General features: G+C 47.7%; 1 protein-coding gene across 4 annotated transcripts in view; it reads right to left on the bottom strand.

The window, feature by feature from the left end:
* Nucleotides 1–6754: 6754 nt before the first annotated feature.
* UQCC1 (ubiquinol-cytochrome c reductase complex assembly factor 1) overlaps nucleotides 6755–27333 on the bottom strand; it is a 90968-nt gene continuing 70389 nt past the window's right edge. For 3 of the 4 annotated variants that reach the window (XM_067707938.1, XM_067707939.1, XM_067707937.1), the window contains 3 exons: nucleotides 17980–18057; nucleotides 11662–11775; nucleotides 6755–8791 (listed from right to left, as the gene is read on the bottom strand). In XM_067707938.1, the coding sequence (XP_067564039.1) occupies nucleotides 8657–8791; nucleotides 11662–11775; nucleotides 17980–18057 (327 nt within the window). In that variant the 3' untranslated portion in view covers nucleotides 6755–8656. The remainder of the gene's footprint in view (nucleotides 8792–11661; nucleotides 11776–17979; nucleotides 18058–27333) is intronic. The other variant, XM_067707940.1, reaches the window with a different exon arrangement.

Genomic DNA, 27333 nt, shown 5'->3' on the forward strand with positions numbered 1-27333 from the left:
AAATCCCCCAGGGCTGCAGGACTGTCCACCCGTCCTATGGGCTGAGTGGGTAAAGGGCAATGGGAGGGCAGACAAGTATATCCTAGCCTTGGGGCTGAGTCTAGGGGTGGGGACCCAGGGTAACGAGAGCCATACAGATAGCTAAGCCCAGACCCTGGATGCAGTGGGTCGGGCACAGCCCCCTTAATAACTGTTATTAAGAGGAAGAAAATTATTTTCCTGTCCAGGGGGTGTGTCAGGCGCCTGCCTGGCATCATTCTGCTATCCTAGGGGCCATTTAGCCTTGTCTGTTCTTTCTTAGAAGCTGAGTGGCACCTGGGCAGGTGAATGTCGTGTGGGGCTGGTGGGAGCAGAGGCTGGGCTGCAGCCCTTCAGTTGCAGGCTTCTCTGATGCCAACACTGCCACACACCTTTACTGTGGCACCTCTGGGTCAGGGGAGACAGGATTCCTGGGAGGAGCAGCCAGGGCTAGTAGGGGCGCCAGAGTGTGCCTAAATCCCTTGAATGAAGGCAAAGTGACCTAAGAGCCTGACACAGGCACAAGTCGTGAGGATTCCCAGAGACTGGCTCGAGCTGGGTATTAAAGGATGAGACAGATTTTGAGACGTGCAGGGTGGAGGGCTGGGCGTTCCAGGCTGGAGGACTAGAGGGGCAGGGGCCTGCCTCCTGAAGGTGTTGCAAGCAGCAGTGCAGGGAAAGGACTGCCGGAAAGGCCGTCTGGAGCCACACCCTGAAGAGGGCCTTGCTGAGGCCCAGAGGTTGGCAAGACCGTCGAGCGGTATTTTAGGATAACTTAGGAAGCAGGCCTCCGGGGGCAGAGTGGCCCAAAGCAGGAGTCCCAGAAACAACCCAGGTGGTGTGGTTTGCTGTTCTTGAGCGCCACACAGGCCTTCAGGAGGCCACACTGCCTCTGGAACTTAATGGGTGAGCCAAACAATCACAACTCTGAGTCACGGTGGCGTAATCTGTAAAATGGGACCAACACCACCTCCTTCACCAGGTGGTTGTGAGGAACACGTGGACTACTCTGTGTCAAGTGCCTGACTGAGAGGACGAGGAGCTCAGTACCTGCTGAATCTAGAGCTTCTCCAGCCATGAAGGGGCAGGGGCTCAGTGAAGGCCTGACGGCAAACGAAGCAGCACCACGGAAGCTCCTTCGGGTCCGTCTCCGGCCTCTTCCAGACCAAAGGCCAGCCCTGAAGGTGAACATGGCCCTGGGCCATGTCAGGGGAGTGTGGCTCTGAGACTTGGCCTCTCATCCCAGCTCCCAGGAGTCAAGGTCCTCTCTCCACTCTGCATACACAGACGAGCACTGGGCAAGTACGATCACAAGGAATAAGGATTTTGGAATTCTGCTTTGGAAAGGTGACTGTGTCTGGGTCTACACTGTAACACTGTAACGATGGGGTCTCACCCTTTCCCCCACGTCCTTCCCTCCACCCCCTCTACCCATCCGTCCACAGTATTCCATCCCACAGTGGGAGACCTGTCCCCACTCCCCATGTTTCCATAAGGGGAGAGAATTCCCACTCCACTCTCCTGGAGGGGAAGGGTGAGAGGACCACTCCCTAAATCCTCACAGGCTTCATCCTCCCCAGAGGAGGGGAATGGCTTAGCTGATTAGTGGCTTAGGGAAGGAGCTGAGCTCAAATATTTCTGGGTCTCTCTCTCTCTCTCTCACTCTTGGTTCTGCTGTAGGCAGAAGTAGCATATTCTCCATTGATCTACACTGTAAAATTCCACAGGAGGTTCTGTCCCTGCCAGGGAGAGAGGTCTGCCCCTTTTTTGGGGGCGGGGGGCGTGATGTTTATTTGGGGGAGGATATTATTAAGTCCATTTGGCCCAAAAGCAAAAGCTACATTCTCCAATCCGCTTTATCAGAAATACTGGTAAAGCCCCCATTTTGATGTCCATGTGTCTGTCTCTTATTTTTCAGTTCATTCTGGACTTGGGAGGGGAAGAAGACATATTAGCCATTGATCTCTTAAGCCCCCAACATTATTGATCCAGCCACGTCTCCCTCCCCATCCCCTCTCCCTCTGCCCATTCAGTCCACCCAACATATATTTAATGCTTACTGTAGGCCAGCACTGTGGTCCCAAAGATGAGTAAGACTTAGTCTGTGCCTTGGAGGAACTCAGTTTAGTGGGGAAGGCAGACTCAGAAATAATTATAAGCCACAGAATAAGCCGAGGTATAAACCAGTTGCTTGGGGTTTAGAGCTCATGAGTCATTCTGGAAGCTTAGAGGAACCATGTTCCACCCTCCACCCCCAATTAGAGTACAGCCCTGTTGTAGACTCTTTCTCAGATGGTGACTGGGAGGTGAAGGAACTGTTTCTGGCCACAGGGAGAGAGAAAAAGAGGGAAGAAGCAAGCCAGCACAGGTCAGTGATTCTGGTTCCCGACTGTGAAGACTTGAGTGAGCCTCTCAAGGCTTCGGCCTCCCATCTGTAGAGCAAGAGGCTGGAGGTCTCCAAGTCCCTTCTAGTGCTCACATTGCGTTCTATCACTTTTTGACGTTACGGGTCAGTGCTTGAAGATTCCCTTCCCAGAAATCCCCGGCCAGGATCTCCAGGACCTTTTCTCGCCTCATCAGAGGGATGGAGGCCCTTGACCTGGGCAGGGTCTGGGCCCTTGGGCTCAGCAGCGTGGCTTGAGGGAAGTCCCCTGGAAGCCACAGAAAACTTGTGAGGGGTGGTTATCACCAGGGCGGAGTGGGGGGGTAGAAGATCATGGTCAGGGGCCTGAGGTCTGGCCTATCCTCCCTAAGGCCAAGTCCATGGTGTCAGTGGTCAGGGCACAGTGGGATGCAGTGGGAGAAGGCTGAAGGGGGCAGAACCAGGGTAGCAAGTAAAGGGCTGCTCCCAAGGGAAGAGTTCACTTTGGGACTGTCGGGTTCTTGGCCCACAAACTGCCCACTCCCCTTCCTTCCCCACCTCACCCCAAGCGCTGATAAACTCTAGGTTCCCCGGGCATGGAGACCAGTGTGAGCTCCCTTCCCTCTGGGCCCTCACCTCAGAAATCACTTGCCCCCAACCTGTCCTCCAATCTCTGGTCTCAGGAAAGGCTTCCCTCCTCCCCTCCAAAGCCAGGCCCTTGTTCTCCAGACCAGGCTTCCACTTCCAGAGGGATCTAACCCTAATTCCTCACGTTTGAGAGACGCTTCCTACTCCACTCATTGTTTTACACTTAATCAGACTCCTCCGCACCCCCATGCACATCTTCAGTTCTTTCCTGTGCTGAAAACACCTGCTCTCCTATCTCCTGCCCGATTCTTCTCCGTTTCTTCTCATCTAGGCACCTCCCAAGATACCACAACTGTTGCCATAACCTGCTCTCAAAAGTCTTGTTCTTGGGGCTTCCCTGGTGGCGCAGTGGTTGAGAGTCCGCCTGCCGATGTAGGGTACACGGGTTCGTGGACCGGTCCGCGAGGATCCCACTTGCCGCGGAGCGGCTGGGCCCGTGAGCCATGGCCGCTGAGCCTGCGCGTCCGGAGCCTGTGGTTCGCAACGGGAGAGGCACAACAGTGAGAGGCCCACGTACCGCAAAAAAAAAAACAAAAAAAAAACCTCTTGTTCTTGGAAGAATCTAAAGCCCTTAAGCTCCACCCACTTACCCCCGGTCCTATGCTCTGCAGCACACAGCCTTAAGAGCCTCCTCCTCCTGGAAGGCTCCACCCACACCGCCCACGCCTGGCTTTTTGATTCTGCCTCCTACGCTGGTTCCTAATCTCTTCCTACCCCGTCCCCACCCTACCCCGGTGGATGCTTTCTCCCACGCCCACCCCACTCCCTTTTCTACCCTCCACATTTCGTCTCTGGGAACTCATCCAGTTTCATGACTTCAGGTGTCCCTTCTATACCCAAGACAGGGCCAAAGTCCTTGGCCCCGAGGTCATCATCATCCCCCAAGGTCCAGGCCTGCCCTATGCCCTTGCCCTCCCTGATGCATCTTCCGTCAGACCAGCTCCCCATAGACACAACCAACATGCACCAAAGAGGTGGGGTGGGGCTTGAAGACATGAGACTGGTCAGCTTCGCTATGTAAGTGGTTTCTTGCACCGGTAAGTGGTTTCTCCTCAGTGGACCTGCTTCCCTAGTGCATCATGGGGGCAATAATCCCTGCCCCATCTCATAGGATAATGTAATTAGCACCCGAAAAAAACCACAATGCAAAGAAGATTCTTCTTTTCACGCTCCTGTCTTCTGCTAGACATCACCATCTCCCTGCTTCCAGGAGAGCCCTGAACAGCTTTCTTCAGGCTTCAGGTTCAGTGAGGCATCCAGTCCTGACGATTTTATCCTCTGCAATGCCTCTGGGGTTTGAACTTCCTCTGAATTTCTACAATCGCTCCCAGGCCTTCAAGCCTAGATGGCTAGAATCCTTCCTGACTGCACCCATCCACCCTGCACGCCGCTGTGCACCTGCACTCCCATCAGGTCACAGTCCCTGCCACATGCAGCGTTACCCAGGCTTCCCTGAGCCGTGGCCCCATCTGGATCTCGGCAACATTTTCTTCCCTGGCAACCGACTCAGCTGCTCCACTCGAGTCTGAAGTTTCCTGCTCCGTGCCGCGGATCCTCACTTCCTATTTTTCTTTCCACCTACCTAAACCTTGCCCATCCTTTATGTTCCAACTCCTCGAAGGCTTTTCTGAACCTTGAACCTGAACTCCCTTGTTCTGACTTTTCCTGTTAGTATGTGTATGCGCCCACAGAAGCCCACATGGCTGGAATACTGCTTTAGTTTTCCTTTTACTTTTTTTTTGTGTGTGTGGTACGCGGGCCTCTCACTGTTGTGGCCTCTCCCGTTGCAGAGCACAGGCTCCGGACGCGCAGGCTCAGCGGCCACGGCTCACGGGCCCAGCCGCTCCGTGGCATGTGGGATCTTCCCGGACCGGGGCACGAACCCGTGTCCCCTGCATCGGCAGGCGGACTCTCAACCATTGTGCCACCAGGGAAGCCCCTCCTTTTACTTTTTAATGTAGCACAACTGACCCTTTCCCCATCTAGTACTCCTTTTCTAGAACTAAAAGCATTGGACTTGGGTGTCAGAACCGCCTGAGTCCGCATGCAAGGTAAATCTGGGCTTCCCTGAGCTTCAGTCCCCCTCAGCAGTAACAAGAACTTATTAATAACACTTACCTCACAGAACTGTCACTGAGGATTAAATGAGATACTAACTGAAAACGCCAAGCAGCATCTGGCGCAGAACAGAAACACAAAAAACACTGGCTGAAGTGTAGCCTGGGCTTTAATCTCAGCTTGATGTAAGAAAGCAATACTTGCAATTTTTAAAATTTTAGGCAAATCTGAAATCTTAGGGGTACTGTTCACAACATTGTTCAGTGTTTCTCATTTTAAGACCCTATAAGGAAAACATTTGTTTCTTCTGATGAATAAGTATAATTCCTTTCATGTGACAATGGGAAGTACATAACCTTCAGCCTGTCTCATTTCTGCCTTTGGCTTCCAGGGAGCTCAGAGCAAGGTTTTATACTCAGTTGCAGATTTCCTCACTGACCTGTGGGAAGCAGTGTGGGGTGGGGAGAGAGCAAGGGCTCCAGGGATGAAGATGAGGGCTGGGCACTCTAGGCCCCTTCTTACCCTGGTTCATCTTCCAGGCCTCTCTGAGCTGTAGTCCCGTCTCGTCTCTTGTGTAAAGGGGATAAGAATCAGAAGAACAATACCTGTTTTACAAAACTGCTGCGAGACAATGCACACCTGAGATCACACTTTATAAATTGCTGAAAAAGTCACGTGAAAGTTGGTTATTAGCGGGCTAGGTTTTCTAACCTACCAATACTTGCATCTTATCTCCTTTTTTTTTTTTTTTTTTTTTGCGGTACGCGGGCCTCTCACTGTTGTGGCCTCTCCCGTTGCGGAGCACAGGCTCCCAACGCGCAGGCTCAGCAGCCATGGCTCACGGGCCCAGCTACTCCGCGGCATGTGGGATCCTCCCGGACTGGGGCGTGAACCCGCGTCCCCTGCATCAGCAGGCAGACTCTCAACCACTGCGCCACCAGGGAAGCCCTTATCTCTTAAACTGTGTTTCAATTGTTTTGCAGTTTTTACACCTGTGTCTCTTAATTTGCTGTGATCCTTTCTGGACATATACAGAGTACAAATAAAGTACAAAATTATTCCTAGAGAGCAATCTCCCTGAGAGCAAAGAAAACATGTCTTTCACTTGTTCTGTGTAATAACAATTTGCAATAGAAAAACGTTTAGCTAGAGCAAGAACATCTGGCTTTCCTTCCTATTCGAAGGCCAAAGGAGGTACTTCGTACTGAATTATTAAAATAAGCTGAACTGTAGTACAGACTGAGAGAATGGTCCAGAAAGGGGCTTTTTGTTGGGCTTGTATAATGATTGGTGATTTAGTCATTCATTCCTTCTTTCATTGATCAAAGCTTACACTGATGCCTACTAAGGTCCAGCCATGCTGCTGGACGCTGGAGAAACAAAGGCGACTGATCCAAACACCAATGCCCACTCTGAAGGTGCTCACAGTGCAGGATGGAGAGTGGGTATGTAAAAAATAGTTCCTCTGGAGAACACTGCCTGGGGTGAACAGGAGAGGGTGGTATTAGGGGACGTGTGTAATTTCTTTAGTCAGAAGAGCGGACAGGATTCCAGGCAGAGAAAACATACAGGGTAGTCTCCTCAGGTAACCCCAAGTGGTTCAGTTGCTCAGAAAAGAAATGGGTTAGAGACTCAAAAAGACAAACAAGGATCAAACTAAGAAAAGCCTTGCAGCTTCCAAGGAGCCTGGATTTTATTTTGGGGGGGCGGGTGTAGTCAGTGAAAGATGCCTACGGGCAGGAAGTGAGGGCTTCGGGACATCACAGACATGACAGATCGACTGGCTCTTTGAAACATGGCTGCGTGTCATAAGTTGCAGTGTTTGGTGATTACTCTTCTTATGGAGACAGGACTTGGCTCTGCAGGTGGGGGCTGTCTGCTGCTGGAGGTATTCATATAGGGCCCGTATGAACATAGGCAACTGGGATGTTGAGAAACGGCGTCAAGTTCTGGACCAGGGCTGGACTAAATGACCGCTAACGGTCCTTCCAATCTGAGATGCCATGATTCTAAAGCAAGCCCGGTAGCTGAACTGGTGCTGCAGGCTGGGATCTGTGGCTGGGGAGCTGCCCTGGGCAGCAAATGGGTTAAGGCTCAAATAACTTTTATATATAAATTAATGTGTAGAGTTGAGAGCCAAATCTGTTCCATTAATTTTTCCATCCATTCCAGGAGCAGTTAGGTACACACTGTAAAGTTTATTTTGGTGCATGGTATACTTCACTCCATTAAAAATAAATTAATCAGCAAATTCCTGCCTGGCCCAGCTCTGGTTTATGTAAATAGTGCCCAGCTGTAATGAGTTACAAGGTGTTATTATCTCACACACACAGGAGGCTTCACTCTAGAGCTCCTTGTGCAACAAAAGCATCTTAAATAAACTCAGAGAAGGTGGTTTGATTTGTAATGTTTTCACAGAAGTGAGATATACCTCACCCTTATAGAGTTTCTTTATATGACTCATTTTATAGCAAGTTAAATGAAGGAAGTTTGATGGGGGGAGGGGCAATATGGTTCTCCGCCCCCTTTCTTCAATTTAAAGAAAATTCCCCCAGAGATGACCCACACTCAGAGGGAGGAGGAGACTGGTCCTCAAGTGCCCAGACCAAGGTGGCTCTGCAGCACATGCTCCTCGAGTTGGGAAGGGGGTGGAAGGCTGGGCACGGGGCTGGGTCCTGGGGCGGAGCAACGAAGCCAGGAAGAGTGTGTTCTCCTCTTCTCCCCTTCTCCCCAGTACCTCGTATAAGGGGGAGCCAAGAGAGGAAAAGGCAGCATGTTCCTCACCCAGTTCAATGGGAGTGTGTGTGACAAAGGGACCTTCCTCTTGAGGCCTCTTTCCAAATGACTCAGGATGTGACAAGCCCCCTGGCCATAGAGGCCTCCTGGGTCCCCAAGGTCGTGGCCTGGAAGGCTGTACCTTGGCCAGAACAGTGACATCTCCATGAGCTGGAAGCAGAAACAGCAGCAGAGACCCCCCTGAGCCTCTCCGCCTCCCTGTCTCTAACTGAGCTGGGCAGTGCTCCTCAGCTCGTGGCATCCACCATCCCAGGTAAGTTTCTAAAAGACCCAGGAATAAAGAGCCATGGCAGAGAGAAGTCTCTGTTTCTTTTAATGGCCAACTCAACCCCACAGCTCAAGGCCGGAGGACAGAGCGTGGTTACCCGTCTCGACTCAGAAGCATTACAAACTGCTCCTAGGCCACAGTGGGCCCTTGGGGGGGGAGGGGGTGTCCCCTTTCTAACCTACCCCCATTCCCTTCTGTGGCCTTTGGGAAAAGCTGTCAATCGCATGTTTCCTAGAGGGGACCTGGGGAGTGTGGGCAGGGGAGCTCTTTCTCAGGGCTTCTCTTGAGGGAGAGGACACCTTAGAAGGGCTAAGGGTTCTCCCAGCACCGTACCCCACCCAATCAGACTCCTGGGCGTACTAAGAGGAAAATCAACACAAATGGGGCCAGGTATTTGACAGATGCTTTTCAAAGGTCAGTTCAGGCCACTTCCTGGGCCAAACAGCCACCTCTCTTCTGGCAGTTCCTCAGAGCTAGTTGGCCAGCTGTTTGGAGGGACCAGCCCATCAAAGACCCTCGTCGTTGTAAGTTGGGGAATGGGGCTTCAGGATGCTCTGAGGATTCTTCTCCACTAGAGGGCGCCAGCTCACCTCCCCTGTCAGAAGCAGATCCTCACCGTTCATGGAGTCCAGGTACTGTATCTGCAATCAGAGGAACAGGAAACAGGAAAGGGACAAGGGCAGGATGGACGTGAGATGGCACAAGGAACCAGCCTCCCAAAGGAGAGAACGGGGCGGGGGCACGAGGGGCTACTGACCATCCCAGCTCCCAAGCCTGAGGCGGGTGGGGGCGGGGGGGCACGGGTAGTGGTCTCTGATCTCCCGGATTATTTCATTTAAGGGGGTTTGAAGAAACAAGTCACTAAGGAAGCTTTCTCAGGCTTTAGGGAATTCCCCATTGTGCCTCTGAATGGACAAATGTCTGACACACAAGCCCTGACTTTGTGGACCAGAACTGTGTGTCTGATTGCCCATTCAGGGTAGCGATGTTACCCAAGGTGAGCCAATTCCCTTCTCTGAGATTTAAGTTCCCTTGTCTGAGAAAGGGGCCCATAATAGTAACGTGTACCTCACAGGATGAAGGACACTGCTAGTCACTGGAACTTAAAAAAAAAATGTGTAGGCTTCTACTGTCCTCTAGTGGGCCCTGACCCCATGGTTAGTGGGCCCCAGCTTCACCCCTCTAGGATGACTGAGGGAGTTTATCCCCCTGAACAATGCGGAGAGGGGACACCTGTGATGGAGAACAGGAGCAGCGCAGGGAGGTGTGGTCGGGCAGTTTTGCAAGAGGCAGGTGCTCTAACAAGTGGCAAGTCTTAGGCGATACAGGCCACCTCTGGGAGGATTCCCAGGCTTCTGCTGGTAAGGAGATGAATAAGGACAAATGCTTTCAAGTGCACAGGCAAACTCTAGGGTGAAAGCTGGATCAGAGCAGGAGTCAGCACTGGATTCAGAAAGATGAGGCTCCATTTGAGGGTAAGAAGGCAACTGGGGGGAAAGGAGAGGTGGCAGGAGTCCAAAGTCCTCATCTTAGGCTTTGCATCGACTCCCTCTTCCAAGAATTCCTTCACTTCCGCTGCTTTGTTTTTAGGCTGCAGACCCTCACACTCACCCCCAGTCTCTTACACACACCTCAGGTCTGGATTTCCACATGTCTCCAGTGCAAGGAGGTCAACTGACCTGTTATCTCATCTAAAAGCCACTCCTCTTTCCAATTACTCCATTTCTGTCCTTAATGCCACCACTATGCCCATCTCCTGGGTTGAAAATCTCAGCATGATCTCTGACTGGGCCTCAGGCCATCTACCAGACCAACTGGCATCATGGCCCAGGACTAGCCTCCTGGCCTTCCCCGATCCACTCGCTCAGACTTAGTCCCTCCTTTCTTTAGCCTTTCATAGACTCTGCTCCTGCCTGTATACATTGCAGACTGACTTACTCCAGGGTTAGCCTTGTGCCTGACTGGCTTCCTTGCCAAATCATGAGCTGGATCCTTGAGGGCAGGACTGGGTCTTACTAATTTCTGCTTTCTCAACAGAGAGGCTGGTAGAATAGGTGCTCAAAAGGTTTGCTGACAGAACTGGGTCCCCATCAGAGCTCGCTGCTTCCCTAAGAGCTCCATCACTGTTTTCCTAGTGCCTGCCTCTCACTGGGGCAATCTGGGCCTTCTTATTGGTGTGGCAGCCCCTTCCTTCAGGGCCTTCAGAGAGGTCCCAGCTGTGCCCTTGTTGTGGCCCCTGGCACAAGCCCACCGCGGCAGATGGAAAAGTTGGGCTGGTCTCTCAGAAAACACAGCATTTGCTCTGCCAGTTGCTACTCCTGTCTGAGGGCGAGTCGAGTCAACAGTGTGAGTCTCAGAATTCTCTGTGGGTGGGGTCCTCTGGCCACAGTGCCTTCTTCCCGGATCTGGCAGATTTGAAGAACGGTCAAACAGCAGTCCTGGCTTCTGGGGTTCTCTACCCTCTGAAGAGCCTTAGTATGTAGTTTTCCAGTAATCAGCCAGCTGGGCCTGCTGGCCCTGTCTTCTCCTTGGAGCCAGAGCCTGGCCTTCCCTCTCCTGGCCGTTGGAGGCTTGAAGGCCGTGACACAGGTGAATAAGAGAATAACTGTGAGGTGAGGCCCCTTTGGCTCCAGGGGCCAGGCCCGTGAAGCAAAGGTGTGACTCATGGGACAGCCTGAGCTGATGAGCGGTCTGGAGCAGCTGAGGCCTCTAGTGGCTGCATGAATCACCCAGCTGGGGGCTCTAGACCAGCTGCACAGCCTGACTCACTGGGAGACCCTGGGAAAGTCTACATGTGCCTCTTCCCTGCCACTCAGCTCTCCCTCATCTATAATGTATGGATTTCCCATCAGTACAGGATCCGGGGGCAGAGAGCACAGGAGTGAATTCTTCCTGGGCTCGAGGAAAACTATGTAGTTAAGCAGTCCTCACCCTGGAGCTTTCTCTTAGAAGCTTTCGTGTCAGGGAGCCCTGGGCAGCCAGAGGGGTGAGGAATGAAGCAGGGGAACTCTGCTTGATGACAGATAGCACCCAGTGGGAAGAGGCTTACAGGATGTTGTGGAATGCTGCCTGGAGCCCAATCCTGTTGGAAGCCAGGAGCTGGAAACATGAATCCTGGGGCTCAGAGTGGGTACCTAAGGGGAGCTTTACTGCACCCCATGCTGCTATCTTACAGGAGGACTGTGTGTGCCCAGGATCAGTACGGCACTGCGCACACAGCAGACAGTCGAACGTGCAGTGAATGAGAGGCAACAGGTTTATAAAAGCAGCAGACTTCTCGGTGCCCTTTATTCTTCTATTCCTACTCCCTGACCCCTGACCTGGCTCATGGCTGGATCCACAGAAGGTGTTCTTGATCGGTGCCCACTGCTGACATGATCTGGTCAGAATTCCCTCAGACTGGACTCTGGGAACTCAACCTCTCATGATCCTCTGAAAGTCCAACATCCACAGACCTCAAGAAGGACCTGTTGTCCAGGAGGCTCTGGAGGGGAGGGGAAGGACTGCTCACCTGTTTCCTCACATACTCCACCAACAATTCAAGTTGTCGAGGGTCTTCACATTTCTGGTTAAAGAAGGTTCTCCAGAGGGCAGCAGCCAGCCCACGATCATCTGAAAGGACCCCCTAGAATACACAGCACAACTGTTCTTCTGGGGCATACGGCAGAGCCAGGATACAAAAGCTGGGGATACTGTGAACACGCTAGCAACACAAAATCAGCTCAGAGGGACCTTACAGATACCATGAGAGAGGAATGGGGCAGCTACTTGGTAGAGCTTGGAAGGGGTCTTCAGAGAGCATCTGGTCTGACCCCTTCATTTTATACAGGGGAAGAACATGGGACCCAGGGGGGCCAAGTGACTGGCTAATAAGGTTGATACAAAGATGGGGCACATGTCTGATGGACCCTCCTAGGCCACAACTCCCTCTACAGCCTGCCTAGGCCCAGGCAACACCTGAGAGGCAGAGAAGAGAGATGGGAGCAGCAGTGGTTCCACTGCCGTCCACAAGGAATGGGCGTGGAGTACTGTGAGTATATATTTCTTCCCAAGAACAGAGGTGAGTGTAGGTTGCACCTTCTCCCCTGGTCCAAGGACACACATCTGCAAGGCAGCTAGCTCTTTAGCAATGAGAGCCAGGTACCTTGGCCTCACTGTCACCCAGCTCTGGGCTGGCTATGGCTGGCCCAGCCTCTCCCTAAGCAGAGGAACAGGCTGCTCGGCAAGATAGCCATAGGCCCCAGGGGAATGCTCAGAGCCTGTGTGTGCCTAACGTCGGCTGTCCTGGCACAGAGGAGAGAGAGCTCTGTTGGGAAGCCCAAATATCACAGAGACCTTCATCCTGGACTAGGGCCATTTTCTAACTTGGAGCTCTGAGGAGGGAGAGAGGAGGGTCTTGCTTCCTGGGCAAGGGTGACTAAAGGGAAAGGCCCTGAGAAGTTGCTCTGTCCAGGTGCCAAGGTAGTGTACGGAACCAGACAAAGTGCTGACTGGGGCTTGGAAGTCAGTTAGAAGACGGGATCAAGTCCTGGCCCTGCCAGTACCAAGCTCAGAGACGGTGGGCAATTTAATAAAGCTGAGTCTTGACCTTCTCATCTATTAAACAGAGACTAAAATGCCTGCCCTACTTACAGCACCTTTGAATGATAAGAGATAACACACAGGTGTTTTGCTAAGTGCACTATGCTAGGTACAAAGATTAGGAGCTTGTTTTGGCATGCAGCTGTGAATACAGTTGAAACAACAGTGAGATCTGGGGATCGGACCACCTGAGTTCAAATGGCAGCTCGGTCACTTGATAGCTATGTGGCCTTTGGAAAGCCACTAGCCCTTCCTGAGCCTCAGTTTCTCACAACCTAAACAAGCAAACTAAAACCTATCCCACAGAGTTGTGAGAAGAGACAATGGCCATGAAAGGCTCTGTAAGTGATAAATCATTACACAAAGAGCCAGGATCACTTATTCGATGCCATGCTGTGGTCTGGCCCCCGAGGCACTGCAATACATGAGGTCTGGCTTTAGGCCTGCTGCCAGGAAGGGCCATGTCCAGTATGGGGTACTGACAGTTTGGTGGTAAAACCATCCACCTGTCCCAAATGTCCCCTGCTAAACACCCCTACAATTCCAAGAGACTGTCCTGGCACAATGGCTGAGTCGGGAAAACCAGCTTCTTCTGGCAGATGGGGACAGGAGCCAAGGACAAGCTCAGGCACATCACTGTTCTCCAAGCTATTTGCTAACACAACAGCCTGCCTGTGTCTGAAGTGCCCTGGGCACATGCCGCAGTGCTGCTGGCAGCGACTCACATACGCTACACGAGAGGGAACACGAGTGGGAGTGAGTGTTATAAGGACTTAGAAAATGAGCCCAGAGCACAGGACAGCAAAAGCCCTGGGAGCCACGGCCTGCCGCAAACAGGCAGCCTTGGCGATGGGTGAGATGGCTGGGAAGGGCCAAGTCCATAATCAGTCAGAAGGAAAAGGATGACTCAGAACTCAGATTAACAATGATAGCAACCTGACTGTTCCAGACTGTCAGGACTCCTTCACACACCTGGCTCTGATGGCGAGGTAGGCCAGGAAGAACAGATGCTATTACCCTCGTTGGAAAGGTAAGTACACTGAGGCTTAGAGCTTCTCTAGCTAATTGGTGGTAGATTTGGAACCAGAATGCACTGGTGAGATCAAGGGATGATGCTGACTGGCTCTAGTCAGGATGCGGTACCTGGCACAGAGTGGGAGTGCAACACAAATGGCTGAATAAATCAACGAACCCAACTTCTGCCTTCTTTCCACCACACTTCTAGTAAGTCAGTGAAAACAAACTGGTCTGAGAGAGGAAGTGGGAAAGAAAAAGGGGTGCCTAGGAGGCAAAAATTAGTTTGCATAGCAATTTTCCCACAATCTACTGGGATGCCTACTTGTTTTCCCTCACGATACAAAAAAAGCATCCTTCAGGAAATTGAGACACCTAGATCTAGAGTAACTAAGAGGCAGCCAAAGGGACTGTCCTGGCCCCGGAGGACCCTGGTTATAGTTAAGAGTTTAAAGTGGTGGCGCCTCACTCAGTGAGGGCTGAACTGACACCACTACGTGCTTAGCACGATGGTAAGAACACAGAGTCACAGTGATACGGTCACAGCTCACAAGCAGCTTGCCATCTAGTTGAAGGGACAAAGCTAGAGCACATCAAACAGCAGCACAGAATTAAATCCTGGAGAATGAACAAATGCTAATCTGTACAGGAGACTCTGAGGAATAGTCAAGACATGGTTGGTTCCTCAATCTTCAGTCTTAGCGTCTATGAAAACTCCTCAGAGACCTTCCCAGTCCACACTAGGTATACCCACCCCATTATTCTCTATCACTGTGCTCTATTTGTAATTAGATATTTATTTGCTTGTTTACTTATTTACCACCTGTCTCTCCATTAAGAGATAAGCTCTGGTAGGAAAGAATCAGACCATGTTTGTTTTATTTACCAGCATATCCCCAGTGCATCACACATGGTAGGCACTTAATAAATACCTGTTAAATGGATGGATGGATATTGGAATTCAGGGTGAAAAAACACAGACCTAGAGAGGTCAGGGAAAGCTCTGTGGAGAAGGGGGCCTTAAGAATGGAGACTATTTGGAGAGCTACAGGACATTCTAAGCAAGAGAGAATAATATTAGTTCACTGAACATTTACAGAGAGAATGCCTACCAAGTGTGAGACCCTGAAATCCTCAGGTTCAAAGCTGACAGCCTCAGCTACTGCCCCCCACACCTGGTTGTCCAGGACAGCCTCAATCAGACACGGCATATCTGTGGAGCAGTGAGGCAAATGGTCTCACTCAGAAAGAAGGCTACACACTGGAGGGCCATGGGAGATAAAGGTGGACAGGACATGTCACAAATGGGGACAGTTCCCAGAAGGCCTGCAAGTTCCATGGAGGAATTTGGACCTAATGTAGTAGAAAACAGGAAGGTTCCAGAAGTGTTCAGCATTGGGGCACAATCCAAGCACGATTCTAGGAACAGGGTGCTGTAGAGCAGCACTTGTCCAATCGAACTTCCTGTGATGATGGAAACAATCTACAGCTGCACTGCCCAACACAGTAGCCACTACTAGCCCCAAACAAGTACTGAGCACCTGGAACGCAACCCGTGTGACTGAAGAACTGCATTTTCAATTTTAATGAATTTAAATCAAAACAGCCACATGTGGCTAGTACTGGAAAGCACAGCTCTAGAACGTTGTGACTCCCAGTGTGGCCTGCAGAATGGCTGCACGTGCCCTACAGCTCGTGGGCCACGCAGAATCGCAGGCCTCACCTCAGACCTGCTGGGTCAGAATCTGAATTTTACCTAGGACTCCAGATGATCGGCATGCACACTAAAATATAAGAAAAGCTGTTCCAGAATTATACCTTTAAATTACCTGGGGAACTTCTAAAACTACAGATGCCCACCTACAGTTAAATCCAGAACTTCTGAGGGACAGGGCCCAAATAGTGGTATTTCTAAAGTGTCCCAGGTAATTAGTCTATTTCCCAAACTTTCCCACTCTGAAAAGTCACCTGGTGTGCTTGTTGAAACACCAGGCCCCACTCCCACTGAACTGGAATATATATATATATATATATATATATATATATATATATATATATATATATATATTTTTTTTTTTTTTTTTGCGGTACGCGGGCCTCTCACTGTTGTGGCCTCTCCCGTTGTGGAGCACAGGCTCCGGACGCGCAGGCCCAGCGGCCACGACTCACGGGCCTAGCCGCTCCACGGCATGTGGGATCTTCCCGGACCGGGGCACGAACCCGTGTCCCCTGCATCGGCAGGCGGACTCTCAACCACTGCGCCACCAGGGAAGCCCTGAATTGGAATATTTAGTGCAGTTCTCAATAATTAGATTTTAAAAGCACCCCAGGTGACTCTTGCACTCAAGCATGTTTCTAAGATGGCTCTCCAAGATGGATTTGGCATGGGGGGACAGAACATCTTTATTAATGTGGGTAAAAGGAAACAACTGAGCCATCTGCAATAAAGACCACAAACAACTGTTAAGAGAAAGAAAATTATATTTCTTCAATTCTAAGCCTCATTCTTTTATATACTGTAAGGTTTCTGAAATCAGAATGTATCTAATTTAACAACTGATGCATAGATTTAAGCAGTGTTTCTCAATTCCCACCCCACAAAGCTCATATTGAATTAATGATGTATGCAGTATGCAGTCTTAATTGCTCTCTTATAACTGAGGATATTTAGTAGACTGGGAATTGGGAAACCTCAATTTTAACTAGTCCTATGACCCTAAGCAAATCATTTAACTTAATTTTTTTGTAAGCTCATGTCCTGGCTTTAATTATTATCTACAGGCTGATAACATTTCCTCCAGCCTGAACTCTAGTTTCTTACTTTCATCCTTTATGCATTTCTTCCCTTCTTCACTCTTCACCTGCCATGTGCCAAGCCCCATGCCAGGCAACAGAAATACAGAGTAGACACTGTAACTACACAGGAGAAATCCTCACCCAGTGGGGTGACAGTTAATGCTAATGCAGCAAGTACTGTGGAGCCCAGGAAGGGCAGAAGGCCTTGGGCCTGGGGGGGAAGTTCTTGGGCCTGTGTCCCAGAAGGGGTGATGCTTGCATTAAATCTGCAGGTAACCACAAAATGAATAGAAAAGCACATGGTTTGTTAAAAAGATGAGGTATGATGAATCCTGGTGGTATGCATACAGGTTCTTTACACCATTCTTTTGCCTTTTCCATGTGTCTGAAATTTCTATAACAGTTGAGGAGAAAAAGATGAGAGAGATGCTACAACATGGATGAATCTTGCAGACATTATGCTAAGTGAAATAAGCCGATCAGAAAAGAACAAAAACTGTACGACTCCATTTACATGAGGTACTTAGAGTAGTCAAAACCATAGAGACAGAAAGCAGAAGAGTGGTTCCTAGGGGCTGGTGCAGGGGAGAGAATAGGAGAATAGTATTTAACGGGTACAGAGTTTCAATTTGGGAAGATCAGGAAAAGTCCTGGAGATGGATGGTGGTGATGGCTGCTCAACAATGTGAATGTACTTAATGCCACTAAAATGTACACTTAAAAATGGTAAATTTTATGTTATGTAAATTTTACAATAAAAAATGAGATAGATCTAAATGTTCTCATGCAGAAGGATACCCAAGATATATTGCTCAGTGAAAAAAGCAAGTTGCAGAATAGTAGTATATGCAGTGTAACTTACATTTGCATGAAGAAAATAAATACATAGGTGCTTGTGTGTGCACAGGTAACACTTGTAAGGACACCCAATAAACTATTAAGAAAGTTTTCCTCTGGGACAGAGAATTGGGCAGGAGAGGAAAGGGCCCCTTTATTTTTTATTTCAACCATTTATGCACAGTTTTATGTATTTTTAAAATGAGTATGTATTGCTTTTATAATTAAACCAAAAAAGAAGTGTGTGATTTGACCATGATGTTGATGTGTGCATGTCTTCCTCTCTCTGAACGCATCTGGGGCTGAGACTGTGACTGATTTGCCTTTGTCCCGCCATCCAGCACTCCACAGGCACTCAATAAATGCCAACTAGTTGAATGATCTGACCATATTACCTAGTGCTTTCTTTCTCAAGTGCTAGGCAAACTGCTGGGCACACTCATTCTAGTTGCTGAGTCAGTGAAGGTGAGGAAACAGTAAAATACTAAGCCATAATGGCAGGCAGTGATGGTGGCCCCTGAAGCTTCTCTCAGAGGCTCTCATCAAATGCCTTTGTTGGGGAAGGCCACTGTTCTGCCTAAGGCTTGGTAAATAAGCTTACCTCATCATATCCCAAGATTGCCACATAGAAATTATTTGTCATAAGCATCATGTTCTTCTTCAGGATATAGGAATTAACCTACAGAAACAAAATGGCAAAAACAAAAGTATGAAAGAAAGGAAAAACCCAAAAAGTATGATTTTTGGCTCTTAACTTAGCAGAACAGAGAAAGAGGGCCCCTAACAGGTCAAACTGCCAGTCCATCCTCATTTCCCTGATCTGTCAGGATTCTCCCCAATTTGACAGCTTCTTTTAGATGCTGGTCTCAAATTATACAAAGCAGTAACTCAGTTTTATGAACTGAGCCCCAACTACGCGTCGGGCTTTATGCTAGATACTATGAACACAAATTAAAAGAAACGTTTCTTGACTGGAGGAGCACACAGTCTAGTAAACACAGACATGTAGAAAATAATCACACTGCAACGTACTGCCTCAAATTCTATCCCAAAGGTGGTGAGTGATAAATACATTTTAGTATAATGGTCTCCACTTGGTGGGGCTGGGAAGAATTCTCTAGGAGGTAATGTTTAAGTGGACCTCAGAGGAGGAGGAATCTGACAAGAGAGGGTTGCGGGGAGGAAAGAGGACATTCTAGACACAGGGAATAAGCTGTACAAAGTGCAGGGGCAGGAAAGAAAATGGGGAGTGCCAGGGAGGGTGAATGGGCAGGAACACTGGAAATGGGAAATTATGGACATCATCTCCTCTGTCACCGGGGCTCAGAGAGGCAGATATGCTACAGTCATGCTTTTAAAGACACAGAAAACTGAGACTCAAACAGGTGAAGTGACTTGCTCTAGATCCCACAGAAAATTAGTGATAAATCCTCCACGTCAGTCTGAATTCAAAGTCCATGTGCCTGACATTCCATCAGGTTCCTGCCTGCAGGAAGATAATTTTACTTTGGATAATAAATCAAATACTGAATGATTTCATCCTGTTGTTCATAACTGGTCTCTGAAGGAGGGCAGAAAGGAGTAGTGAAAGGATCTGGATTTAGTCAGAAAACTGGGTTCAAGTCATAATTCTGCTGTATACATAGGACGTGATCTTGGGCAAGTCAAGTAACCACTCTGAGTCTATGTCCTTGTCTTTTTTTTTTTTTGTGGTACGCGGGCCTGTCACTGTTGTGGCCTCTCCTGTTGCGGACCACAGGCTCCGGCCGCGCAGGCTCAGCAGCCATGGCTCATGGGCCCAGCCGCTCCACGGCATGTGGGATCTTCCCGGACCGGGGGCACGAACCCGTGTCCCCTGCATCGGCAGGCGGACCCTCAACCACTGCGCCACCAGGAAAGCCCTGTCCTCGTCTTTTAAATGCCCTATACAGAGAACTGGTTTGTAGAGCAAATGAATTAGCATGTACTTCATTCACTCATTCATTCATTCACTCCACAATGTACACTGAAAGCCTTGGTAAGCTGCAAAGTGCTCTGCAAATGCAAGGAATTATGAGTAATACCTTCTGGTTTGTTTATATAAAACTAAAACCAGCTCCAATACTTTATAGTCATGGACAATTTTCAAAAAGGGAAAGAGAACTGTGAAGCTCAAGACTGGAAAATGTGAGATTGGATGCAGCTGTTTATGAAATCCATGACCTTTCCCACCCCACCTTCACCCTAGGCCAAAATAGCCATCCATCCTCTGTGTTCCCAGAGCTTTCTGTCTACACTTCTCCTGGGGGCACAACACACTTTAGAGTTGTTTTTGTACCTGCCTCTCCCACTAGTTTGTGAGCTGCTCAAAGGTCCTCTAAGAAACTCTGTCTGATGAATCTCAGCACGCCTGACACCTAGGCCAGGGCCTGGCCAGAGCAGGGTTTAAGACTGGCATGCTGATGACTGAATCCTCACAAGGCCTGAGTACCACACATAGTGTGTTCTATCCAATAATATCCTTTTGTTTGTTTCCTCTTTTTTACTGCTGAGTACCTTCCATGTTTCTGAAATTTCAGAACTGCCAAACTTCTTACTGCACCATCTTTCAGAATGGGCTAAGGTAAAAGAAGAATCAAGGAACAAGCCAGAGCTAGAGTTAATTCCTTCTGTAATGAGAGGATGGGACTACAACCCAGATCTGTTGATGCCCATCTTGAGGCTCTCCCTACTCCCATACTAGTCGTTCTCCTAACTGTGCAAGAAGAACCAGAGCCACAAAAGGACAATGTCAGAGAAGTCAAGCACAAAGGCAGCATCTCTCAGAGGTAAGCGTTCACTGAACCTGCTCAGCAGAGCTGGCTTATGTGTTGCATCAAGCCAGTAAGCTTTAGAGCTGGAAAGGCCCTCAGATATCACCTAGCTCATCCCTTTGAGGAAATGGTAAACTGAGACCCAAAACGGGAAGGGACTTGTTCTGCAGGTCACAAGAACCTGGTTTCTGGACGAACGCTTTCCCTATTTCACCATCTGCAGGGCATTTCCAGAGATCACCAACACATTAATCTGCAAATTTCAATTCCAGCTTTCCAACAAGGCTCGTTTACATACAAACATACTTTCTCCTCTTGAGATGCACCTGCATTCTGGCTGGCTACTGCCCAGAAAGAATGGAGAGCAGGAGTAGAATTCCTTATTAGCAAGGATCCTCTGCCTCCTGGTCCTATATTCTAACTCCACTGACCTATAAGCTGCCTCTCCCCCTCACCTCTAGCTAAGAGATGGCAAGCTGCCACAGCTAGAAATGGTTTTCAGATATCATCACCCAGGCTGGATTAGATCATGAAAAGGGCCCTTCCTGGAAGAGGGTGGAAGCTCCATCAGTGCAGACACATGATCTGTGGGCAACAGGTGAGGGTAAGTGAGAGCAGCTTCCTGAACTACTGGACTCGCCCTGAAGGGCCCTTCTAGCCAGCCCAGCAGCCAAGGGGAGCTGGATATTCCCTCTGGTGAACCTCTGTTGGGATCTTATTCCCTCACTTAAGCTTTTGTTTGCTGGTGCGCAGGTTCTGTGTCCTCACTGCCAGATAATTCCATATGGAGCACCCTGCCCATGAATACATAGATGGACAAACCGGATGAGAAACTCTCCCCGGTTAGCATTGGGTTGTCCTCTTATTAAACTCTTATCCTTTCCATAATGCTTTTCTTTTTATTAAAAAACCATATATAAGGGGCTTCCCTGGTGGCGCAGTGGTTAAGAGTCTGCCTGCCAACGCAGGGGACACGGGTTTGAGCCCTGGTCCAGGAAGATCCCACATGCCGCAGAGCAACTAAGCCCATGTGCCACAACTACTGAGCCTGTGCTCTAGAGCCCGCAAGCCACAACTACTGAGCCCGTGTGCCACAACTACCGAGCCCGTGTGCCACAACTACCGAAGCCTGTGTACCTAGAGCCTGTGCTCCGCAACAAGAGAAGCCATCACAATGAGAAGCCCTCGCACCGCAACGAAGAGTAGCCCCCACTCACCGCCAACTAGAGAAAGCCCATGCACAGCAACAAAGACCCAACGCAGCCATAAATTAATTAATTTTAAAAATCTATTCAAAACAAAACAAAACCCATACATATAGCACCACCACAAGGAAAAGTTTCCTTGTATATCAGTTACTCATATTTTCCCATTTATTTAAGCTATTAAAATTCATGCAGATATTTATAAGCCATCAGGATTTAGTGACTGGTATTACTGAATGTTTAATAATAAACTAAACAGAAGAAATCAGAGGGTTAAATGATGACTGCAATTCCTGTAATGACTTAATTAAATTTTTATTGAGTACATAAACTATGATGTCATTTCTAGCCAACCATGGGTCTGCTTTCCTAGCATGTCACAGGGTGGGAGCACTCAATAGGAGGCGAGGCTAAACGAGCAGCAAGTCTCGGCCGAAATGGGGAGGGGAGCAAGGCTCATGTGGCACACTCAATAAATTATCCGTTCATTTTTAAACAAAGTCCACAAGTTATAATATATTTGCCATGCACTTTTTATGACATAAGAAAAATGTTACCTTAAGGATTACTTAACACATACTACAGATGTTATAGCAGAAGCAGGCACCAGGGGCAAAGGAAACAAACATGAGCAGGCCAGGGACAGGTCCTGGAGTTTACATCCCAGGGGGACCAGCACAGTATATTGAAAAGGGAATGCAAAAATGGTCAGGGAGTGGGGCACACAAGAGTTCAGGGTTACTAATCAGCAGATTAATGAATGAGACAACCAACGGGGAACACAAGTAAAGCAATAATGAATCTTGCAAGGCACATGTTTAACTAATGTAGTATTCTCAAGGAGGAATATTTGCTTTAAAGAGATGCCAGTTCATTTGAGGCCAATCCGCTGCCCTCTTTCCCCTTTTCCCTGTTGCTGCTCTTAAAGACATTTACGTGACTGCTTAACAGAGGAACCAGATTATGTGGACGGAGGGTCCGACGGAGGATCAAGTTTAAACTCCTCTGTGAGCTCCGTGAGGTTTTTCGTGATCTGTTCTTGGTCATCTTTCCTGCCTCACCTCCTCCCACCTCCCCACTTTTATCTCACCCTCAGTCAGAGTAAACTATGTGCAATTTCCACAAACATGTCATGCGCTCTTATAGCTCTCAAGCACACTGCTGCCAGGAATCCCTCTCCCTTCTTTATCCACTGGGATGCTAACTCCTTCTTAACCTCTAAGACATAACTTACAAATTATATCTTCTGAAAAGCCTCCTCTCTCCCCAGTCTACAAAAGTGTCTCAGAAACAGTTCCCATAATTCACTGTTTACCATGTGCCAAGAACTATGCTAAGAGCTTTATACATATGAGCTCACTTAATCCTTCCCAGTGACTCTCTGAGATAGGTGCTATTACTGTCCCCACTTTAGAGAAGAGGAAAGTGGTGTTTGGGAAGGTTAAGGTTATACAGCTAGGAAATAGTGGGTCAAGATTAGAATACAGTGCAGTTCAATTCCATTGCTTATCTATGTTGGAACAAACACCATAAATAATGCGGCTGCCCTTTCATATGCCCTATACCTCAGGTTACCTGTAGAGGCTGGGCGAATGCTACTACGGTCTTGGGTAAACACAATGCAGATACTCCTGATCACAATGGTCGCTAGAGATGGGCTACGAGATGGGTGATCAGTGGCCAATTACTAATACGTCATACATTTCTAGCATAAGCTAAGCCCCACTCCTGGGTAAACTGGAGGAAAAAAAGTATAATTATGGTGTAGGAAGGGAGAATGGAAGAAGGTTGGTATGGGTAACACAAGAACTGATGAGAATGAAGATAAGAATAAACTTTAAGGCTACTGAGGCAAAGGTGCTAACAGGGCTAATAAGGATTTGTTGCAATGAGTGAATGATAAAGCGTGCCTAGAGCTGCTGACTGAAGCATAAGGAATATATCAAATTCACCATAAGGCTACAATGCAGCACAAAAGATGGCAGGTCAGGTTTTAGTTGTCTTTCTAGGGGTTAGTAATGACATCAGCAACACTCTGCAATGTCAACACCATGGGCTACACAGTCACTGCATGGCAATAAACTAGTGTGCACTGAACATCAGCCAGTCTATTTTTTTTTTTTTGCGGTACGCGGGCCTCTCACTGTTGTGGCCTCTCCCGTTGCGGACCACAGGCTCCAGACACGCAGGCTCAGCGGCCATGGCTCACGGGCCTAGCCGCTCCGCAGCATGTGGGATCTTCCTGGACTGGGGCATGAACCCGTGTCCCCTGCATCGGCAGGCGGACTCTCAACCACTGCGCCACCAGGGAAGCCCCAGCCAGTCTATTTAAGTTTAATGTTAGAAATGAGCTCACTGTGCAATATTATATGAAATACACAGAAACGGGTGGAAGTAGACAGAAAGAGAGAAGGGCACATGGAGAGACCAAATACACATGTGTGCATGTAACTCACTCGCATTATGACTAAAAGATCTACCGAGGCTCTTTCAGCAATGATCACAAAATACAAGAAATAAAACTCTGTGTGTGCGTGCGTGTGCATTTGGTAGGTCCAGAGAAAACTGTGTTAGTACCAAGAAGAAAGAAAAGGAAAAATAATAAAATATGAAAAGATGGACAATTTCTTTTCCTTTTTTTAGAAAATGATGTGAACATATGAGTATAGCATGTTCCAGCTGTGATGAAAAGCCAACCTAAACAAGGCATGAGATAATCCTTACATCTCATTTTAATAAATCACTTCAAACTTTTAATGCACCAGAGAGGCTTGCTACATTGAAATGCCTTTAAAAATACTCTTCCTTATTAGTTATTTATTTATTTATGTGTTTTGAAAGTCCCAGTTTTATTGCTTGGGATCTGAATATTCAAGATCTGCATAGCTTGATAAGGTCCTGAAAAACAAGGTACATGGTTGTTACTTTCTCAACCTTAATTTCTAAATGGTTACAAAGCACAGGAGCCTTTTCCTCAGGCTTGGAAAATAGCAAAACAAGAGATGGCTGTCCTTGGAAATTACAGTCATTTACCCTCTTAATAAGGCATTCAAACATATCAGTAAGCCTGTAATCACCTTGAAAAGAAGCTGATGAGGTACATTAAGGTCCTGGGAAAATCAAACTATCATGCCAAGTTCATTTTCTTCCATGCCAAGACATACAGCTAAGAGGGAGATAGCTCTAATCTACTCTGATTTCTGAAGTTTTTGATTGTATCCCACAGGACAAGTCTCATGCGCTGTTGTCCCAATTCTATAAACAAGGAAACAGAAGCTCGAAAATGCTAAGTTATTTTCCCCAAAGTCACACCCTGCTTGTGTGCTAGCAGTGTTGGAATTTTTATCTCCGCTGGTACCTAAATCTAGTGTCTTCTCTACACTGTCACACCTTTCTGCTTCTGATAAGTCATAATCAGAAATGGAGAATCACATAAGCAAAAATTGCTAATTTCAGTACGATGGAAAACAAAAGTAAAATGGAAATGACCCTGAAGTGTTGAAAAATCATCCTAGAAACTGAGACGAGATTCAACAAGGTCAGATGCACAGTAGCATGTCTAGGCCAAAATAAATAAATAAGTAACAGGATGAAGGAAGGGTCTGACTATGTGGTCATAATTAAGACCTAGAGCAAATCCCTGATCATGAGCTGATAAATGAGAAATGTGAAAAGGTAATCATAATTGAATACATCAAAAGAAATGCAATATACAAAGCTCAGAAAGTTTTCCTTCCTCTATTATTGTAATGGTCAAGAGTCTTTGTTTTAGCTACAGTACTTAATAAACATGAAGAAACCAGAAGAATTTCAATGAAGAATGTCAGACTGGAATGATCACATTGGGTTGGCACTGGTCACAAGCCAGGACAGTCGATTCTATGGCCAACAGAAACACCCAGAGGCCGTTCCATGGGTTGGCCTGTTTGCTTACATCATCAGCCTCAATGGATCAGTAGATCTTGCAAGTACTCTGATACTGTCTAAGGTGAAAATCACTCACCCTCTCAGCATCCCTTCCTTAGAGCCTTCCTACTCCTCTCCAACTCCATATGAGTTAGTAGGCTGCTGATCCTAGAACCATGTCCCTTCATCACAGAGAGGGGCCCAGAGTCCAAGCTAATCTAATGAGACTTGTTTCTGACTAGAAACATCCAAAGATAAAAGACAGCTAAAATTGGATCATCCCAAAGAGATTACTAAATTCCTATTACTAATACTAGGATCCCTGAGCTTCCTTTTATCTTTCCTTCCTGAGGCCTGCTGTTAAACTCTCCTTTCCATTCTGTGAGCTTTAGCTAGCCCCCAATGAACTCCTTTGTTTGCTTAAATTAGCTGCAGTCTCTGTTGCTTGCAATCAATGGATATACTGTCATTCATCAACTCAATAAAACCTCTCCATAATAATAACATTAGCTAACAATTAACATTTGTTGAATGCCTACCATGTGCCAGAAACTATATTAAAAACTTTATATGTGTTATCTCTTTAATTTTCACAATAATCCTAAAAAGGGGGTGTTACTGTCATTTTATAGAAAAGGAATCACTCCGTTTTCTGTGAAGTCTTTCAAGCTCCCAAAGCTTACTGCTTTCTCCTTCACATGGTTTTTAATATTTCCACCAGGAAGATGCACTGTATTATTTTAATAATCTGTTTACAGGTTGCCCCCCCTCACTGTATTACAGTGTGAGCTCCTTGAGGGCAAAGATGGCACACTGCTCAGCACATGTCTGTAGAATGAATCGATATAATATTCCCTGTCATAATTACCTCTTGTATTGATGCCCACGTACTTTTTACAAATTTTAAGAAAGCTCCCTGAATACAAGAATTTGGTAAGGGGTTGAGCAACTTTGTATACATGCTGCTACTGTTTTCATGGTTTTCAAACACAACTCTGCTCTAGCCAGAAGAGGTTCAACTCCTGTCCTTTCAGTATGTTTTCACATGGCCTCTGAAACTCCACACCTCTCTCAAAGCAATCTCTTCCACTGAAAAAAGTTTCAAGACCACTTCTAGTTCCACTACTACCATCTAATAGAGTTCTAGATTTGGAGGCAAAATACATACACATGGGAATTCCCTGGTGGTCCAGTGGTTAGGACTCTATGCTCTCACTGCGGAGGGCCCAGGTTCAATCCCTGGTCAGGGAACTAAGATCCCACAAGCCGCATGGTGCAGCCAAAAAAAAAAAAAAAAAATTAAAAAACAAACAAACAAGAACCCAAAATACATACACAAGCAGTTTCAAGTAAAAAGGAGACTTTATGACTGAGAGAGAAGGAACTTCATGATTGCCAGGGTAAGAAAACACAAAGTGGGCAATTGACTTTTCCTCTCTCATTAGTCACTCTAACAAGATAATAGCCACTTAACTCTCTGATGTGAACAGATCAAACATTAACAGACCTTTGATCCCTGCCTGCTCTATAACAAGTACTATGGAAGAATAATTAGGAAACTAAGAAGTGCTTTTCTGCTTATATTTCCAAGTTTAAGAAAGGACTTATGCCCTGCAAACAAGTGCCAATGCATGAAAGTTTTGATCAGGATTTGGTTTTCTGTCGTTAAATACAAGATTTGGAAAGTGAAAACAGTCTAACTTATTAATGGTCACCAATGGTCAATAAGCAAATTAGAACCCAATTAGCAAGACAATTATCTGAAGCATAAGCAAAGGATAATTCCATTCACATCCACTAGGATGGCTAAAATTTTAAAAAGAAAAAAGAGGTCTTCCCTGATGGCGCAGTGGTTGAGAGTCTGCCTGCCGATGCAGGGGACACGGGTTCATGCCCCGGTCTGGGAAGATCCCACATGCCGTGGAGCGACTGGGCCCGTGGGCCATGGACGCTGAGCCTGCGTGTCCGGAGCCTGTGCTCCGCAACGGGAGAGCCCACAACAGTGAGAGGCCCGTGTATCGCAAAAAAAAAGAAAAGAAAAGAAAAATAACA

The sequence above is a fragment of the Pseudorca crassidens genome, chromosome 15 (genome assembly GCF_039906515.1).
Source record: "Pseudorca crassidens isolate mPseCra1 chromosome 15, mPseCra1.hap1, whole genome shotgun sequence".
NCBI lineage: Eukaryota > Metazoa > Chordata > Mammalia > Artiodactyla > Delphinidae > Pseudorca > Pseudorca crassidens.